At 47.9% G+C, this 19,296-nt stretch overlaps 3 protein-coding genes across 11 annotated transcripts; 2 read left to right on the plus strand and 1 right to left on the minus strand.

Annotated features, from left to right (window-relative positions):
• Positions 1–66: 66 nt before the first annotated feature.
• arl11 (ADP-ribosylation factor-like 11) lies at positions 67–1,272 on the minus strand. Of its 2 annotated transcripts, none has more exons than XM_072379295.1 (5): positions 1,015–1,272; positions 789–869; positions 605–720; positions 357–534; positions 67–198 (listed from the first exon to the last, which is right to left on the minus strand). In XM_072379295.1, the coding sequence occupies exons 1-5, from the start codon at positions 1,045–1,047 to the stop codon at positions 70–72; spliced, it is 537 nt and encodes a 178-aa protein (XP_072235396.1). In that variant the 5' UTR covers positions 1,048–1,272; the 3' UTR covers positions 67–69. The 2 variants fall into 2 exon arrangements, with proteins under 2 accessions (XP_072235396.1, XP_072235397.1); XM_072379296.1 differs by having other exon boundaries at positions 789–854; positions 1,015–1,270.
• A 441-nt stretch (positions 1,273–1,713) lies between these two features.
• Positions 1,714–3,590, plus strand: eef1b2 (eukaryotic translation elongation factor 1 beta 2). The gene is made up of 7 exons (XM_072379290.1): positions 1,714–1,866; positions 2,375–2,497; positions 2,572–2,692; positions 2,766–2,832; positions 3,016–3,141; positions 3,315–3,382; positions 3,460–3,590. Exons 1-7 carry the CDS (start codon positions 1,787–1,789, stop codon positions 3,544–3,546), a joined length of 672 nt encoding a protein of 223 aa, XP_072235391.1. The 5' UTR covers positions 1,714–1,786; the 3' UTR covers positions 3,547–3,590.
• Positions 3,591–3,846: 256 nt separating this feature from the next.
• zdbf2 (zinc finger, DBF-type containing 2) lies at positions 3,847–14,390 on the plus strand. Of its 8 annotated transcripts, none has more exons than XM_072379280.1 (11): positions 3,847–3,955; positions 4,509–4,596; positions 5,134–5,168; positions 5,238–5,268; positions 5,353–5,449; positions 5,532–5,686; positions 11,655–12,147; positions 12,236–12,352; positions 12,419–12,756; positions 12,970–13,114; positions 13,187–14,390. In XM_072379280.1, coding segments are annotated over exons 2-11 (2,223 nt in total). In that variant the 5' UTR covers positions 3,847–3,955; positions 4,509–4,594; the 3' UTR covers positions 13,997–14,390. The 8 variants fall into 8 exon arrangements, with proteins under 8 accessions (XP_072235381.1, XP_072235382.1, XP_072235380.1 ...); XM_072379281.1 differs by having other exon boundaries at positions 5,241–5,268; XM_072379282.1 differs by having other exon boundaries at positions 3,848–3,955; positions 4,509–4,982; positions 5,241–5,268.
• The last annotated feature ends 4,906 nt before the right edge of the window (positions 14,391–19,296 follow it).

Raw genomic sequence — 19,296 nt, forward strand, 5'->3', positions numbered from 1 at the left:
CTGTGTGGTCACCAAAACGTTTATTTAATCACTTCAAAATAAATAAAAGCAGAGGTTGTTGGCTCCTCCTCAGCTCCTCTTGATCAGCTTGCTGACTGACAGGAAAGCCTGCTGCAGGCCGAGTCCCTGCAGGGCGCTGCAGGCCTGCACCTCCCACAGCCGGTCCAAGTAACTCTTCAGGTCCAGCTGGATGGACACCTGAGGGGGAGGAGAACAAACTGTCAGCCCGGACCAGGTTCTGGTTCTGTTGAACGCAGCGGCTTCGTTCAACTTCTGTTAAGCAGGTTTATTTCAATTCTTTTAAACTGAGCGGATTTGTTCTGGTTCTGTTAAACTCTGAGAGGGTGTGATCATACCTCCCGTATGGTCATGGAGTTGGGCAGATCCTTCTTATTCGCCAGAACTATCAGAGGAACCCCTCGCAGCCTCTCATCACTCAGAACCTTTTTCAGCGCCTTCTGGGCCTCTGGCATGCGGGCGCTGTCGGTGCTGTCCACCACGAACACCAGTGCCTTGCAGTTGTCCAGGTAGAACCTGCAGAAGCAGCCATCACACCTCTTTTCTTTGTTTGTTTGTTTTTGGGCGGGACCGGTGCTGGACTCACCTCCAGTTGGGCCTCATGCTCCGTTGCCCGCCCACATCCCACACCGTCAAAGACGTCTTCTTGTCCAGGTTCAGCGTCCCCACATTGAAGCCAACGGTTGGAGATGTCTCCATCACCTGAAAATGAACACACACTCAGTCTCACCTCAGCCCAGCCAGTGGCGTCACCTGAGCGGGATACTCACCTGTCCTGTGAGGAGCCGGGCCAGCAGAGTGGACTTCCCCGCAGAGTCCAGACCCAGGAGGATCACCTGGAGGCAGAGAGACTGGTTCAGTCAGAAACAGACAAACAGCCTCCAATGACTGCTATTTACAGTCACAGAAGAAGAGATCAGATCAGCTGGAGCCTCATCAGGGTAGCATTGAAACCTAAAAACACTTGAAACACACACACACAGGTGGACCACTCACCTGTGGACAGGTGGAGGAGCGACCCTGACCCATTTCTTCTTCTCTTTCAGGTTTGACTGAGGACAGCTCGACAGAAACTCAGCTAAAGCCTCTCCGGTGTGTTCAGGTCCATTCAGGTCTGCACCCAATAGGAGAGCAGTGAGCAATCAGGGCGGGTCATGTGACCGTAGGACAGGTGCGACTGCATTCCTGTTCAGGAGACTGTTGGCTGCTTTCAACCCAAACACACCCACATGTGATCAGACAGGGAAGAAGCTGCTGATAAAAGGTAAATGAGCTCTGTGCTGATCCTGATGGAAGCCATACCTGCTGTGACATCATCACATGATCTGCTGTGGTTCCTGTGAGGCGCTGGTCCAGGTCAGGATAAAGATCCATAAACAGACTAGCTGAGCCTCCTCCCAAATGAAGCCGTTTCACCCTCAGCCTTATAGGGTAAAAACTGTCATTTATTGGACTGTATTCCTGAGAGCTAAGTGTGTGTGCAGCCCAGTCTGCTGTTTTTAACTCTAGTTTTTGTAATGTCTGTTGCACACTTTCTGTTTGACCCGCGTTTCAAAGTGTTGCCAGTTTCTTGCATGTTTCCAAGTCTGAGTAAAACATTGAAGTAAAAAAAGAAGTCTTCCTCCTCCTCCTGCAGCGGAAGGAGGAGCAGTGTCCGGTGAGGAGGAGTCTGTCTCCGTCTATAAAGCAGACTCCTCCCGTCTCCTCCCTCCTTCTTCTTCCTCCTCCGACGGCTCCTTAGTCCTCCTCGTGGCTCTTCTTCTTCATCATGGGCTTCGGTGACCTGAAATCAGCCACCGGCCTCAAAGTGCTGAACGTGTTCTTGTCGGACCGCAGCTACATTGAAGGGTGAATGCGCTTGAGATCTGTAGACAGCAGCAGAAACTCTGTTAAAGCTCGGTGTAACTGCTGGAGCAGGCGCCATCTTGGCTCGGCGCGAGGCTAACGTAGGTAACCGTTAGCTGCTAGGTTAACTGTTAAATAACGAGACGCTTACCGGAACGTGTCCGTGTTTTCGGCTGGAGATGACCGTTAAACGTTGAACCGGTTGAGTTGGAGTTTATTTAAACGCTTTTAAGTTTCATGTGATGCAGCTGTTGGCACCATGTGACCCGAGCATGCTAACATGCTAACTGCAGCTGGACATGGCGTATTCTGAAGCTGGTAACGACACAACAGCCGGTACTGGAGGTGGTATTAAAGTTGGTACCTCATGCTACTACATCACGTTGTGCTTTAGTGTAATTATTTTATTTTTCTTATTAGCCTCAAACATAGGCGCCAGTGGTTGCTGTTGGAACCTGTGCAGGTTGGCAGACTTTGTCCTTCCACTAACCACGTTAACCTCTGTCTGCAGGTTTGTCCCCTCTCAGGCTGATGTGGCCGTCTTTGAGGCCGTCTCAGCCCAGCCCCCGGCTGACCTGTGCCATGCCCTCCGCTGGTACAACCACATCAAGTCCTACCAGGCCCAGAAGAACAGGTGAGGCTGCTGACACGGGGGCGGGGCTCACAGGTGTGACTTCAGTGGGTTAAACCCCACCTCCTGTCTGCCAGTCTTCCAGGTGTGAAGAAGCCTCTGGGTCAGTATGGCCCTTCAGGTGTGGCGGACACCACCGCCGCCGCTGCGTCTGACGAGGACGACGACGACCTCGACCTGTTCGGCTCAGACGAGGAGGTGAGGTCACGGCGGCATCACAGGTGTGCTTAAGTGGAGGAGTTGTGATTTGACCCTGGTGTCTGTTTGACAGGAAGACGCCGAGGCTGCCAAGCTGAAGGAGCAGCGCCTGGCAGAGTATGCTGCCAGGAAGTCAAAGAGTACGTATTGCTGGAAGTATTGATCGGCTCATTGATTATCAGACTCTTGATGATGATCACCATTCACCATCTTTCGGCTGACGCCTGATGGACACCCTTTCTTTTACCTGACGAGTGTCTGACCCGGTCAGTGTAGCTTGGTGTGGTTTCCATGGCAACTGACTCCTCCCCCTACCCCCCTAGAGCCCGCCCTCATCGCCAAGTCATCCCTCTTATTGGACGTGAAGCCGTGGGACGACGAGACGGACATGGCCAAGCTGGAGGAGTGCGTGCGCAGCATCCAGATGGATGGGCTGGTCTGGGGACAGTGTAAGTGCACAGCTGATTGATTATTGATCGGTGTGAGCGCAGAGCTGATGATCTTACTCACCATCTTTCGGCTGAAGACTGATGGACACTCAGTGGTCTGATACCTGCTCAGCTGAATGCAAACTGCTGAGCAGCTGTCGGTAGTTACTGAGCAGTGTGATTCTGTCCTGCAGCCAAACTGGTCCCAGTGGGTTACGGCATCAAGAAGCTGCAGATTGGCTGCGTGGTCGAAGACGACAAGGTGACTACATCTCCTGCAGCTCCACGGTCGTGTGTTCCTCCTCAAACATGCGCTCACCTGTCTGACCTGTGTTTCAGGTTGGCACGGACATCCTGGAGGAGCAGATCACAGCCTTCGAGGACTTTGTGCAGTCGATGGATGTTGCTGCTTTCAACAAGATCTGAAATTAAACCCATTTTTAAAAAATAAATAAAAAATCTCATGAGCTTCTTTGTGTTGACAAGAAGTCTGTTTTTACATCCATGTGTCTTGGAAGTTTTCCTAAAAATGTTTTTTATTTTAGTCTGAATTGATTATAAAACCATAGAACAGTTCAGACTGTACAGCAGCGGGTCATGTTGAAAAGAAATGTTTCAAACCACTGGACGTATTTAATGTTTGAGTGGCGGAGTTAAGAATCGTTAAGCAGTAACGGCTACAGTTGTAGTTCCCTGATCAGCCTGCTGGGGGCAGCACCTCCGCCTCGGTTGCAGGATCGGCAGAAGAAGAGTCGGACCGGAAACTAAACGGCAGCAGGAGAGCGCGCGGCCGAAGAAGACATACCTATTTGAGAGGAGTAAATAAACACTGCAGGTAAAAAAAAAAACCAATCGACATGAGACACCAGTGTCGTTCAGTAAAAAGCAGCCAATCGGTGCCTCTGGAGGCGGCCTCCGGGGTCAACGGCATGCTAGCAGCTAAACGTCCGCATTAGACTTAGCAGACAGGCCACGTCGGCGATGTCGTCACCACGGTGGTTATCGTTAGACCGGTGGAAACAGGCGCTAACCAAGGATTAACTGGTCAAAATTAGTTGGCGCTGCTACTAGTCAGCTTCAGACTTGATCAGCCAATGACAACGCAGCGGGAAAGGGCAGCCAATCAAAACACAGGGAGAACAGGGCTTTGGCTGGTCTTGAGCAATGATCCAAGAGCAAAATGGTTTTGCCCTCACTGTAATTCATTTGGAAAATGTTTCTAATGATCACTTTGTAACTTACTGACTTTAAACTGAATGTTTAGCCCACAGTCAGTTTAACCTGCCATGTCACTGCAGTATAACCGATGCTGAAAGCCTCACCTGATTAATGCTGTCTGCTCTGAGGAGAAAACTGTTGATTATTTGTTTACTGTTGCTCTCTCATAGGCTCATGGAAGTTCTCAACTGGTTACCATTGGTTACAGCATGGAGTGCTCTGATTGGACAGATGCCCTAGTGACCTTATTGCCTCCATGTGAGTCATCAGTATATTTCTGTGATGGAACAAACTCTTTGAAATTCAGTTCAGTTTAATAACACTTAATTCCTGAAGGCAAATTATTATTAAAGATCAGCTGTTGTAGCAGACAGATAACACAATAAAATATAAATCAGCTGACAAATGTAGAAAGTAGCAGAGAGGAAGGTATGGTATTCATCTATAGAGGTCTCCATCATTGAGTTGATGTGTTGTTAATTAACAGCTCAGCTGATGATGTCACACACAGCGTCAGCAGGTAACTCAGGTGAACTCTCAGCAGACAACATGGACTCACAGCCAGCAGTTCAACATCTGGGCTGCAGAGACGCTCCTTCTCTCTGACACGTCCAGGATTCCACCATCTGTTGTTAACCAGCTCTGTAATCATCCTACTTTGCTGTTTTCACTAAAATATGCAGAAAGACGGACGTTTGGAGCATGTTTCAGTTTGACTAACATGTTTACATGTGCTTTCAAGATACAGTTGTTACAGGTAGGATCACTTGTGAGTGTGTATCACCTGTCTTTCAGGTCACCTGTCAGGATGTCAGACTCCTCCGATGAAGGTAAAAACACAAACTCTGATATCAACTGTTTTTCCATTCCACCATCTGACTGCACTCTGTGTTTGTCAGCAGACCAGAGGAAGGCGGAGCCTGCCAGCAGGTGTGTGTGATCCATAAGCTCTGAAACAATCTGTTCTGTGGGCAGGTTGAACGGTGCTGTTGACCTGTGCTGTCTGTCTGACAGGATGTGGGCGGAGCCTCAGCCAGGTCCATCCAGGGGTGAGCCAAGCAGACATGGTTACTGTGGATACTGCAGAGTCCTCTACAGTAACCTGGACCAGGTACGGACACACCTGAATCTAATCATATGGCAGCTGCTGAAAAACAGATAATTAACTGATGAGATCATCGTGTGCGTCTCAGCACCTTTCCAGCCTCAGACACCTGGATTCAGTTCAGACATCCTCCAAAAACTCCAACTCCACCTCCTCAGCCTACAACCGGACCAGACTGACCCTGCTGGAGCGCTTCCTGCAGGACGTTCTGCAGCACCACCCGCACCGCTACGGCGATGTCAGGTAACTAAAACAAACACACCTGAAGTAGAGTGTTGAGCCCAGGTAACTAAAACAAACACACCTGAAGTAGCGTGCTGAGCCCAGGTAACTAAAACAAACACACCTGAAGTAGGGTGTTGAGCCCAGGTAACTAAAACAAACACACCTGAAGTAGAGTGTTGAGCCCAGGTAACTAAAACAAACACACCTGAAGTAGCGTGTTGAGCCCAGGTAAATAAAACAAACACACCTGAAGTAGAGTGTTGAGCCCAGGTAACTAAAACAAACACACCTGAAGTAGAGTGTTGAGCCCAGGTAACTAAAACAAACACACCTGAAGTAGCGTGTTGAGCCCAGGTAAATAAAACAAACACACCTGAAGTAGAGTGTTGAGCCCAGGTAACTAAAACAAACACACCTGAAGTAGAGTGTTGAGCCCAGGTAACTAAAACAAACACACCTGAAGTAGCGTGTTGAGCCCAGGTAAATAAAACAAACACACCTGAAGTAGAGTGTTGAGCCCAGGTAACTAAAACAAACACACCTGAAGTAGAGTGTTGAGCCCAGGTAACTAAAACAAACACACCTGAAGTAGCGTGTTGAGCCCAGGTAAATAAAACAAACACACCTGAAGTAGAGTGTTGAGCCCAGGTAACTAAAACAAACACACCTGAAGTAGGGTGTTGAGCCCAGGTAACTAAAACAAACACACCTGAAGTAGCGTGTTGAGCCCAGGTAACTAAAACAAACACACCTGAAGTAGAGTGTTGAGCCCAGGTAACTAAAACAAACACACCTGAAGTAGAGTGTTGAGCCCAGGTAACTAAAACAAACACACCTGAAGTAGAGTGTTGAGCCCAGGTAACTAAAACAAACACACCTGAAGTAGAGTGTTGAGCCCAGGTAACTAAAACAAACACACCTGAAGTAGAGTGTTGAGCCCAGGTAACTAAAACAAACACACCTGAAGTAGGGTGTTGAGCCCAGGTAACTAAAACAAACACACCTGAAGTAGAGTGTTGAGCCCAGGTAAATAAAACAAACACACCTGAAGTAGAGTGTTGAGCCCAGGTAACTAAAACATACACACCTGAAGTAGAGTGTTGAGCCCAGGTAACTAAAACAAACACACCTGAAGTAGGGTGTTGAGCCCAGGTAATTAAAACAAACACACCTGAAGTAGTGTGTTGAGCCCAGGTAACTAAAACAAACACACCTGAAGTAGCGTGTTGAGCCCAGGTAACTAAAACAAACACACCTGAAGTAGCGTGTTGAGCCCAGGTAAATAAAACAAACACACCTGAAGTAGAGTGTTGAGCCCAGGTAACTAAAACAAACACACCTGAAGTAGAGTGTTGAGCCCAGGTAACTAAAACAAACACACCTGAAGTAGCGTGTTGAGCCCAGGTAACTAAAACAAACACACCTGAAGTAGAGTGTTGAGCCCAGGTAAATAAAACAAACACACCTGAAGTAGAGTGTTGAGCCCAGGTAAATAAAACAAACACACCTGAAGTAGAGTGTTGAGCCCAGGTAAATAAAACATACACACCTGAAGTAGCGTGTTGAGCCCAGGTAACTAAAACAAACACACCTGAAGTAGAGTGTTGAGCCCAGGTAAATAAAACAAACACACCTGAAGTAGAGTGTTGAGCCCAGGTAAATAAAACAAACACACCTGAAGTAGAGTGTTGAGCCCAGGTAACTAAAACAAACACACCTGAAGTAGAGTGTTGAGCCCAGGTAACTAAAACAAACACACCTGAGGTAGCGTGTTGAGCCCAGGTAACTAAAACAAACACACCTGAAGTAGAGTGTTGAGCCCAGGTAACTAAAACAAACACACCTGAAGTAGAGTGTTGAGCCCAGGTAACTAAAACAAACACACCTGAAGTAGAGTGTTGAGCCCAGGTAAATAAAACAAACACACCTGAAGTAGAGTGTTGAGCCCAGGTAACTAAAACAAACACACCTGAAGTAGAGTGTTGAGCCCAGGTAACTAAAACAAACACACCTGAAGTAGGGTGTTGAGCCCAGGTAAATAAAACAAACACACCTGAAGTAGAGTGTTGAGCCCAGGTAACTAAAACATACACACCTGAAGTAGAGTGTTGAGCCCAGGTAAATAAAACAAACACACCTGAAGTAGCGTGTTGAGCCCAGGTAACTAAAACAAACACACCTGAAGTAGCGTGTTGAGCCCAGGTAACTAAAACAAACACACCTGAAGTAGCGTGTTGAGCCCAGGTAAATAAAACAAACACACCTGAAGTAGAGTGTTGAGCCCAGGTAAATAAAACAAACACACCTGAAGTAGAGTGTTGAGCCCAGGTAACTAAAACAAACACACCTGAAGTAGAGTGTTGAGCCCAGGTAAATAAAACAAACACACCTGAAGTAGAGTGTTGAGCCCAGGTAACTAAAACAAACACACCTGAAGTAGAGTGTTGAGCCCAGGTAAATAAAACAAACACACCTGAAGTAGAGTGTTGAGCCCAGGTAACTAAAACAAACACACCTGAAGTAGAGTGTTGAGCCCAGGTAACTAAAACAAACACACCTGAAGTAGAGTGTTGAGCCCAGGTAACTAAAACAAACACACCTGAAGTAGAGTGTTGAGCCCAGGTAAATAAAACAAACACACCTGAAGTAGAGTGTTGAGCCCAGGTAACTAAAACAAACACACCTGAAGTAGAGTGTTGAGCCCAGGTAACTAAAACAAACACACCTGAAGTAGAGTGTTGAGCCCAGGTAACTAAAACAAACACACCTGAAGTAGAGTGTTGAGCCCAGGTAACTAAAACAAACACACCTGAAGTAGGGTGTTGAGCCCAGGTAACTAAAACAAACACACCTGAAGTAGAGTGTTGAGCCCAGGTAAATAAAACAAACACACCTGAAGTAGAGTGTTGAGCCCAGGTAACTAAAACAAACACACCTGAAGTAGAGTGTTGAGCCCAGGTAACTAAAACAAACACACCTGAAGTAGAGTGTTGAGCCCAGGTAACTAAAACAAACACACCTGAAGTAGAGTGTTGAGCCCAGGTAAATAAAACAAACACACCTGAAGTAGAGTGTTGAGCCCAGGTAACTAAAACAAACACACCTGAAGTAGAGTGTTGAGCCCAGGTAACTAAAACAAACACACCTGAAGTAGAGTGTTGAGCCCAGGTAACTAAAACAAACACACCTGAAGTAGAGTGTTGAGCCCAGGTAACTAAAACAAACACACCTGAAGTAGGGTGTTGAGCCCAGGTAACTAAAACAAACACACCTGAAGTAGAGTGTTGAGCCCAGGTAAATAAAACAAACACACCTGAAGTAGAGTGTTGAGCCCAGGTAACTAAAACAAACACACCTGAAGTAGAGTGTTGAGCCCAGGTAACTAAAACAAACACACCTGAAGTAGAGTGTTGAGCCCAGGTAAATAAAACAAACACACCTGAAGTAGAGTGTTGAGCCCAGGTAAATAAAACAAACACACCTGAAGTAGAGTGTTGAGCCCAGGTAACTAAAACAAACACACCTGAAGTAGAGTGTTGAGCCCAGGTAACTAAAACAAACACACCTGAAGTAGAGTGTTGAGCCCAGGTAACTAAAACAAACACACCTGAAGTAGCGTGTTGAGCCCAGGTAACTAAAACAAACACACCTGAAGTAGAGTGTTGAGCCCAGGTAAATAAAACAAACACACCTGAAGTAGAGTGTTGAGCCCAGGTAAATAAAACAAACACACCTGAAGTAGAGTGTTGAGCCCAGGTAAATAAAACATACACACCTGAAGTAGCGTGTTGAGCCCAGGTAACTAAAACAAACACACCTGAAGTAGAGTGTTGAGCCCAGGTAAATAAAACAAACACACCTGAAGTAGAGTGTTGAGCCCAGGTAAATAAAACAAACACACCTGAAGTAGAGTGTTGAGCCCAGGTAACTAAAACAAACACACCTGAAGTAGAGTGTTGAGCCCAGGTAACTAAAACAAACACACCTGAAGTAGAGTGTTGAGCCCAGGTAACTAAAACAAACACACCTGAAGTAGAGTGTTGAGCCCAGGTAACTAAAACAAACACACCTGAAGTAGAGTGTTGAGCCCAGGTAAATAAAACAAACACACCTGAAGTAGAGTGTTGAGCCCAGGTAAATAAAACAAACACACCTGAAGTAGAGTGTTGAGCCCAGGTAAATAAAACATACACACCTGAAGTAGCGTGTTGAGCCCAGGTAACTAAAACAAACACACCTGAAGTAGAGTGTTGAGCCCAGGTAACTAAAACAAACACACCTGAAGTAGAGTGTTGAGCCCAGGTAAATAAAACAAACACACCTGAAGTAGCGTGTTGAGCCCAGGTAACTAAAACAAACACACCTGAAGTAGCGTGTTGAGCCCAGGTAACTAAAACAAACACACCTGAAGTAGAGTGTTGAGCCCAGGTAACTAAAACAAACACACCTGAAGTAGCGTGTTGAGCCCAGGTAAATAAAACAAACACACCTGAAGTAGCGTGTTGAGCCCAGGTAACTAAAACAAACACACCTGAAGTAGCGTGTTGAGCCCAGGTAACTAAAACAAACACACCTGAAGTAGCGTGTTGAGCCCAGGTAAATAAAACAAACACACCTGAAGTAGAGTGTTGAGCCCAGGTAACTAAAACAAACACACCTGAAGTAGCGTGTTGAGCCCAGGTAAATAAAACAAACACACCTGAAGTAGCGTGTTGAGCCCAGGTAACTAAAACATACACACCTGAAGTAGCGTGTTGAGCCCAGGTAACTAAAACAAACACACCTGAAGTAGCGTGTTGAGCCCAGGTAAATAAAACAAACACACCTGAAGTAGCGTGTTGAGCCCAGGTAAATAAAACAAACACACCTGAAGTAGAGTGTTGAGCCCAGGTAAATAAAACAAACACACCTGAAGTAGAGTGTTGAGCCCAGGTAACTAAAACAAACACACCTGAAGTAGAGTGTTGAGCCCAGGTAACTAAAACAAACACACCTGAAGTAGCGTGTTGAGCCCAGGTAAATAAAACAAACACACCTGAAGTAGAGTGTTGAGCCCAGGTAACTAAAACAAACACACCTGAAGTAGAGTGTTGAGCCCAGGTAACTAAAACAAACACACCTGAAGTAGCGTGTTGAGCCCAGGTAACTAAAACAAACACACCTGAAGTAGAGTGTTGAGCCCAGGTAACTAAAACAAACACACCTGAAGTAGAGTGTTGAGCCCAGGTAACTAAAACAAACACACCTGAAGTAGCGTGTTGAGCCCAGGTAAATAAAACAAACACACCTGAAGTAGCGTGTTGAGCCCAGGTAAATAAAACAAACACACCTGAAGTAGCGTGTTGAGCCCAGGTAAATAAAACAAACACACCTGAAGTAGAGTGTTGAGCCCAGGTAAATAAAACAAACACACCTGAAGTAGCGTGTTGAGCCCAGGTAAATAAAACAAACACACCTGAAGTAGAGTGTTGAGCCCAGGTAACTAAAACAAACACACCTGAAGTAGCGTGTTGAGCCCAGGTAAATAAAACAAACACACCTGAAGTAGAGTGTTGAGCCCAGGTAACTAAAACAAACACACCTGAAGTAGAGTGTTGAGCCCAGGTAACTAAAACAAACACACCTGAAGTAGCGTGTTGAGCCCAGGTAACTAAAACAAACACACCTGAAGTAGAGTGTTGAGCCCAGGTAACTAAAACAAACACACCTGAAGTAGAGTGTTGAGCCCAGGTAACTAAAACAAACACACCTGAAGTAGCGTGTTGAGCCCAGGTAAATAAAACAAACACACCTGAAGTAGAGTGTTGAGCCCAGGTAAATAAAACAAACACACCTGAAGTAGAGTGTTGAGCCCAGGTAAATAAAACAAACACACCTGAAGTAGAGTGTTGAGCCCAGGTAACTAAAACAAACACACCTGAAGTAGAGTGTTGAGCCCAGGTAAATAAAACAAACACACCTTTTGTTTACATGTCTCTGTCTCCAGGCCGTCCCACGCTGACCTCCCATCAACCTCCGCCCCTTTGCTGCCGAGGGTGGAGCTTGATGAGCTCCATTTCTCTGGCGATGATAGTCGGTTTTTAGGAACCCAAGAACGCCTGTCGAGCTCTGATGATGTGTCCTTTCAGCCAGCCAATCAGGAGGTGGACTGTGGCGCTTACAGCCAGTCAGGGAAGAGGGGCCGTGAGGAGAGGACGGAACAGAAAGAGGGAGGGGCCATTCCTGCTGGGAGCACAGGCTCACCACACCTTAGAGCCACGCCCCCTCAGGCCCTGCCCCCTGTCCACAGAAAAGCCCACAGGAAGACCAACAGGAGGAAAAGCAGTGACTGCTCCTCTCAGCCTCCCACATGTCTGAGTCCCAGCCGGAGGCCCCGGTCCGCCAAAGACCCGAGTCCCCGGCAGAGGGAGAGGAGGGAGGCTCAGGGCGAGGTGCTGGGCTGGGACAACACCGACCTGCTGGACCGGACCATCGAGCAGGTGGGTCAGACAGGTGATCATCTTATTACCCATCAGTTGTTGAGGTCTCTGTTGTCTTATCTGATGTCAGAGGTTTTGGGCTCCTCAGGTGATCCAGGTGTGTTGCCATGGTGCCGGGTCCCAGCAGGAGGAGACTGAGAGCTTCCAGCTCAGCCTTCCGGTCTCGAGTGAAAAACAGACTGAAGACTGGGACTCACCTGTGCAGGTACCTGTCTGCGAGCGGGAGGGGTTCTGTTTTTTACGGGTTCTGACGCTGGATGTTTCTCTGCAGGGGGTCTTTGAACCAGCTGACACACCTGTCCAGGTAACGGAGGGGCAGGACCTTGGGCGTCTCATGAACATTCAGGTGCATCTGGAGGACCGGATATACTCACACCAGCTGAACTCCGCCCTCCACAGCGAGAGCAGAGGTGGGGCCAGGCAGGATGAGGGCTTCTGGACCCGACCCATAGAGGAGGTCCTGCCAGCCCCAGAATACATCCCAGAATCCTTCCGGGGAAAGACCTGGATCCAGATCGAGCAGGAGGACGAGGAGCGGGTGGACGGGCTGGTCCAACAGTTCAGACGAGGAACATTTATGTGCTACTTCGACACAGAGTCATTGGCCAGGTGACAGAACCACACAGGCACCGGATCACTTTGAGTCAGTGCCTGTTTGATTAGGGTAAAAAGTGGTAGAAGAGTACTTGTGTATTTCCTGGCATCAGACAGCTGTCCTGAATGTTTTCCGCTGGGGAACAGTCTTTCTTTCTGATGGTTGTGGCCTTACAGCCCTCCCAGGTCGATGGGACGTAACCTCAAAGTGAACAACTTTCTCCACAGGTACGGCAGGAGGACTCAAAATACGAAGAGGCTCTGTGAGAATCAGGGGGTGGAACCAGCCGCCCTGCCCTTGGTGGACCTGGATGACGGAGACTCAGCGTATGTCAGGAGGAGGCGGAGCTTCAGACTGGCTTCCAGGTGTCAGGTGAGTCGGTCAAACACCTTCCAGCCTGCTTGAAAAACAAACACCTCACCTGCTTGTTTTGTTCTTTCTCAGGTGGTCAAAGTCAGCCGCAGCACTCAGACCATCCGACTGGTCGTTCCAGCGGTCCGTCAGTTAGCTCCAGAAGCCCCGCCTCCCGGTGTCCCTGCTGCAGAGAGGACACCTGAGAGACCGGCGTGGCGTTTTCTCCCCAGTTTTTATTCCAGTATCGTCACACCTGTGCAGCCGCGCACCTCGTTGGTCTACCTGCTCTGTTCCCCCTCAGGCTCCAACCGAACCACCCCAGAAGACTCCACCCCTAAGCGCTGCCGGAAAAGGCTGCGCCCTCTGGAGCTGCAGAGGTTAAAGGTCAAATACAAACGACTTCCTGTTCGGTTCTACGAGCCCAGAACCAACCGCATCTTAAAGAACCCCCCCAAGGCCTCACTGCGGCATAGAGGCTCTGCCGCCTCAAGCCCATCGCCATCCTGTGTCCGTCAGCTGTTCCGAAGTCTGAGTCCGGACCTAAACGCCGACAGGCGGCCCGGGGAGGGCCCTAAAGGAGAGGGCGTCCTCCTGGGCTCGCTCAGTAGAGACTTGAGTCAGACCAACGTGGTCAGTAGTCGTGGGAGGATGTATCAAACCCCGCCCCCAAACCTCAGCAGCAGGTCAGAGCAGGGCAGAGGGGGCAGGAGGGAGAGGACACGTCCTCCAACCTCCAAGAGAAGAACCAGGGCTCAGGCCCCGCCCCCTCAGCCCAGGAGGGAGGGCCTGCGAAGGACCCGACCCAGCAGGACCCTCCCTGGCTCCACAGGCCCCGCCCACCTCATATCCCGCCGGAGCAGGGGGCGAAGGGGGCGGGGCTGTGATAGGGGGAGAAGGTAGCAACGTACCCGTCCGGTTTCACATTATTTATCGTTAAATATATTCAACAAGCTTTGAGGAGCTCATCTGGTGAAATTTAATGCAAAATCAAGTCTTTGTTTTTAACTCCATGAACCTCAAACCAAATTTAAAATGAGTTTTATCGGTTTTTTACACCTTTTATTGAAATCATGAAGCTGTTTCTGCTGCACTGAAATGTATTTTTATAATTTTTATTTTGTTGAGCTCGATAGAAGCACAGAGTGAGAAAACCAGCTTTTATCAAGTTATTGTAGTTTACACCCAGAGCAGCTGTCTGTTTCCCTCTGAACACACCTGCTACCTTTAGTACAGGTGCGCTCCTTTCTACTTTTCTACCTTTGTGTGTGTTTAATAAACAGTTTTATTACCTGAACACGAGTCACCTGCTCAGTTTGTGCTCAGTTTGTTCTCCAGATGCCGGATGGAGTCTCCCTCTTACCTGGAAACAAAGACAAGAAAAGAGTGTTTTGTATAAACTGCTGAGCTGAGATGGTGTTTGTTTACCTGACAGGTGAACATCAAGAGTCCTGTTTAAACCTTAAAAAAGAACTGCAAACAGCTGTTCCTGAGAAGTAGTGAGAATGCTGAAAATATGGAAAATGTAGCAGAAGTCCAGTGAGTAATAATTAAAATGGCTGCAGTATAAATGTAGCAGAGTAGTGAGCCGCGGCTTAACGAGCTCATCTACAGCAGACGGAGCAGAAAATGGCTGAAGGGGATGACCTATGACCTCCTGTGAGAAAACTAAGAATGAGGAAAATAATTGGAAGACCGTCAGCATTTCAATGGAGTGAAATGTCTTCAAACAGCAGCACACTTGAAGCTGTCTGCTGTGTCAAACTAACATTTCCACTGCAGTTAGTGAGAGAATTTGAAAGGCTTCAAGGCTCATAGCTGAAATTCTGTAAATGTCAACTCTTTATAGTTATATTGGCTCAAAATAGGACACACTTTCTTACATTTTAAGGTATAATTTGTTTCTGTTATCGGTGCTCAGTCTGCTCATTCATAAGAATCCAGAAGGAGAACAAATGTTCACGTCTTTGTCATAGTTCAAAATTGGCTTAATATTTGAAAAAGTTGAACCAATTGGTAATAGCTGAATATATTGTGACTCCTTTTAAGTTTGGTGTCTCTAGCTGAAAGTATGCAGAAGTAGTTGGGTTGAAAAGAGGAGGAAGAACTGAAAGCATTTCCATTAATTTGATGGACGGGAAAATTTGCACAAAAATATTTTGTGCACACATTTTTGCACAAAAACACTAAATAAAACCTTAATATTTTCAAAATTATTAAAGTCAGAAACACCAAAAGTAATATCAACAATCTCCAGAAAGAGCTGAATGTTTTATGCAAAAATGGTTTAATTTGCTTCACAGCATTCTCACAATACAACAAAGCTGATGGGGTCAGTTTAAGACTGTTCTGTGTAGGTTGGAGGATTAAAATAAAGGATTGCATTCATTTCCAAATCACTATAATCTATATCTGTCAGTTAGAGACGTTGCTGGATCTAAGAGTTTGATGAGCAGTAGTTCAGAGGTCAGGGCTGTTGGCGGGTCCAACTGACTGGTTATTTGTTGTTGAGGCGTTTGAGTCCAGGGAATAAGGTGATTGAAGGTTTTGTGGGATATTATTCTCCATTAATTCTTACATGTGTTTGGTTCAGAAGAGTTGGATGTGGAGTAGATGGGTGTCGCAGTAAATGATGGTGAAAGACTTTCCGTGTGAAGGAAGCTGGTGAATTGCAATATGTAGAAATTGTTATTGAAGGAGCTATAAGGGAGCAAGCAAAGTATTTTGTGCATGATTGTGCAATTTAAACCTTATTACATACAGAAGCACTGACAGTCCAAGCGGCTTATTTCGTGGTTTATTCTTATTTTAATTCAGCCTTTTTTAGAGTTAAAAAACGTCCTCATCAACCCGCCACTCTCCCACCTTTGTAATTTACACATGATAGAAACAGGAAGCTCCGCCCAGTATCAGTGGGTTAACCCTAAACACGAGAGTTTAAATGTGCCCAGCAGTCGGTTAAAGCATGAAGTTAACATGTTGTGCTCCACATGTTCTGTTCTGCAGTTGAAGCAGATAAGGGTGACGATGTTCCAAAGATAAGCTAAAATGAGCCAACCTGCGTCAGTGTGCTCAGCTCCAAACTTTATCCTCTTCGTTTAGCTCCACAGTCAGTTTGATGTCATTAAAGATTCAAAGTCACTGTTACAGACTGGTATCAAAGTATAGTTACCCAAGTGTTTGCTGCAGGTAAAAGTTCAAACATACAAACAGGAAGTGGAAGAATCCATTCCATCTATGGGGGAGTGTGTTTTTCTTAGCTGCATTAGCGCCTCCTTTTGATTTGACCCGTTCTCTACAGTCCTTTGAATTAGTCCTGTTGCCTTTAAAAAGCCAAACATCAGGTTGCTGCCCTCCACTCACAGCTCTTTAATGGTTCTGTTTCTCATGTTCCCTGCACAAAATCAGTGTTCCTCTGTCTTTTCTCTTCTTCTTCACAATGATTGCAGCTGCCTGTTGGATGCTGATTCTGAATGAAAAGTGCTGCTCTGACCAGTTCTTTATTCAGGGCTGAATCCAGACCATCAAATCAGCCTGTAGCTCTTTGGGGTACAACACAATCAGTTAAGATGGGTCAGGTGCTGCTGGACGTGAGGTTTCAAAGAGAGAAGTCCAGGAGCTTTGAGAAGATCTAGAGTTTTGTTTTATTGGCATTTAAATTAAGTTTTAAATCAAAAACGTTTCTGGACAACATTAAAAGCTGAAAGAGAGTGTGGTTAGGTTTAGGAGAAGGAGCCCTAAGCATATAAATGGAGTTTAGTTTTTAGAACTTGATGATCAGCATTATTAATACATAGAATAAACAGGAGACCGACCCCTGAAGAAGTAACACCTTCACAGAGACAGCTCACCTCCTTTAAATGTAACGAAGGCAGATTTCCATACAGAGGGAGGGTTTAAAGAAATGTGTCACAGGTGGTGCAATAAACTCCGCTTTCTTCATATTTATGTACCTCTGAGTCATGAGCATGCACTCAAACAAGGAAGCAGATGCAATAAAATGCTGATTAAAACAGCGGACAGTGAACATTGTTTATCCTGGCTGTGGTCAGGACATGTTCTGTGTAATCCTTCATGAGTGTCGGTGGTGTTGTAGCTGTTGTCCGGACACTGTAGAAAACAGCTTTCTGAGTTGAGCAAACCTTCCGCTGCCGCTGTTTTCGAACCTCATTCTGATCAGAAGAACATATCTGAGCTCAGCTGGAAGAGAAGAATGAAAGTCAGATCTGTCATGTGACGAGCGCCGCCTCAGCTGGCTGATCACGTCAGCTAATGAGGATGATGCCCGAGGGCACGGCCTGACCTTCGTAGTTATAGCTCCCCAGGATTTATTTTGGAATGCCACATTAACACCTGCCATGCTGTGGTCAGAGAGGACAGACGCCGCCTCAGGCGCCGGAGTGTCCACCACCCACTGAAATGACCATGGAAACTCAGGCTGAGGCAGGGCTGAGGCGGGGCCAGGCTGAGGCAGGGCTGAGGCGGGGCCAGGCTGAGGCAGGGCCAGGCTGAGGCGGGGCCAGGCTGAGGCGGGGCCAGGCTGAGGCGGGGCTGAGGCAGGGCTGAGGCGGGGCCAGGCTGAGGCGGGGCCAGGCTGAGGCGGGGCTGAGGCAGGGCCAGGCTGAGGCAGGGCTGAGGCAGGGCCAGGCTGAGGCAGGGCCAGGCTGAGGCGGGGCCAGGCTGAGGCGGGGCCAGGCTGAGGCGGGGCCAGGCTGAGGCGGGGCCAGGCTGAGGCGGGGCCAGGCTGAGGCAGGGCTGAGGCAGGGCTGAGGCGGGGCCAGGCTGAGGCAGGGCTGAGGCGGGGCCAGGCTGAGGCAGGGCCAGGCTGAGGCGGGGCCAGGCTGAGGCAGGGCTGAGGCAGGGCCAGGCTGAGGCGGGGCCAGGCTGAGGCGGGGCCAGGCTGAGGCAGGGCCAGGCTGATGCAGGGCTGAGGCGGGGCCAGGCTGAGGCAGGGCTGAGGCGGGGCCAGGCTGAGGCGGGGCCAGGCTGAGGCGGGGCCAGGCTGAGGCAGGGCTGAGGCGGGGCCAGGCTGAGGCGGGGCCAGGCTGAGGCGGGGCCAGGCTGAGGCGGGGCCAGGCTGAGGCAGGGCCAGGCTGAGGCAGGGCCAGGCTGAGGCGGGGCCAGGCTGAGGCAGGGCCAGGCTGAGGCGGGGCCAGGCTGAGGCAGGGCCAGGCTGAGGCGGGGCCAGGCTGAGGCGGGGCCAGGCTGAGGCGGGGCCAGGCTGAGGCGGGGCCAGGCTGAGGCAGGACGAAACACCAGTTTACATCCAGGTGAAGGTGGAGCTGACACAGCATCTGAAACAGATGAAAGAGCTTCCTGACATTACTGCCATCTAAAGGTCAGTGTAGGGAGCACAACCATCTCAGATGCCGGCCACCCACAAACCTGGAGGATAACTTACCTATGGAGGAGAAAACAAGACATTCCCCAGACTTTCCTCACAGGTGGTTCGTTCTCACCTTGGCACACCAGCTTTTACACGTCCTCTGATGGCGATTTCAGGTCAAACAGGAAGCAAACTCTTACATTTGTGGATCAAACTCTCACTCTTTGCTAATGTCTTGTTGTTTGCACAGATGTACACAAGCTTTTTCTTAAAGGTTCACCAGGGCCCTGGACAGGTATTATGGATTTGTTATGACAATCTAATTGTACTTTGTCACCAACCACCTCAGAACCAGAACCACCAGGATCCAGCTTCTGGGTTAGGGTTTCCAGCGCCACTTGCTGTTAGGCAGTGAAACTACTTGGTTACAGGTCATCACAACTGCTTGGTTTGGGTTAAACACTATAATTGAAAAACATTCCTTCTACTTTAAAGGACATAATTTTAACAGTTCAAATTTTGGGTCACTGGTTCTTTAAACAAAGATCATAGTTCTCTGGAAGAGCAGACAAACTCTGACCCTGTACTTCTCCTAACTGTTCAATCGTTAGTTCATTTTTCCAAGGAGCCGTGCAGCGATTGCTAAGAGGGGGACGATGTTCCGCGAAGCGATTCAGATATCAATCAGCAAACCAGTCAATAAGATCCCAAACCTCTCATTTAACCCGATATGTTTTTAATAATGTGATGATCTCACATTAATTAGACGCCAGTTTGGCTCGTTAACTAGCATAGCCACCATTAGCGTGGTTAGCTTACTAGCGTCATGTTTCAAATAGATCCGCTCTCACTGTTGCTTTGCACAGATTAAACTGTT

The sequence above is a fragment of the Leuresthes tenuis genome, unplaced genomic scaffold (genome assembly GCF_036924035.1).
Source record: "Leuresthes tenuis unplaced genomic scaffold, fLeuTen1.0.hap1 SCAF_1, whole genome shotgun sequence".
Taxonomy (NCBI): Eukaryota; Metazoa; Chordata; class Actinopteri; order Atheriniformes; family Atherinopsidae; genus Leuresthes; species Leuresthes tenuis.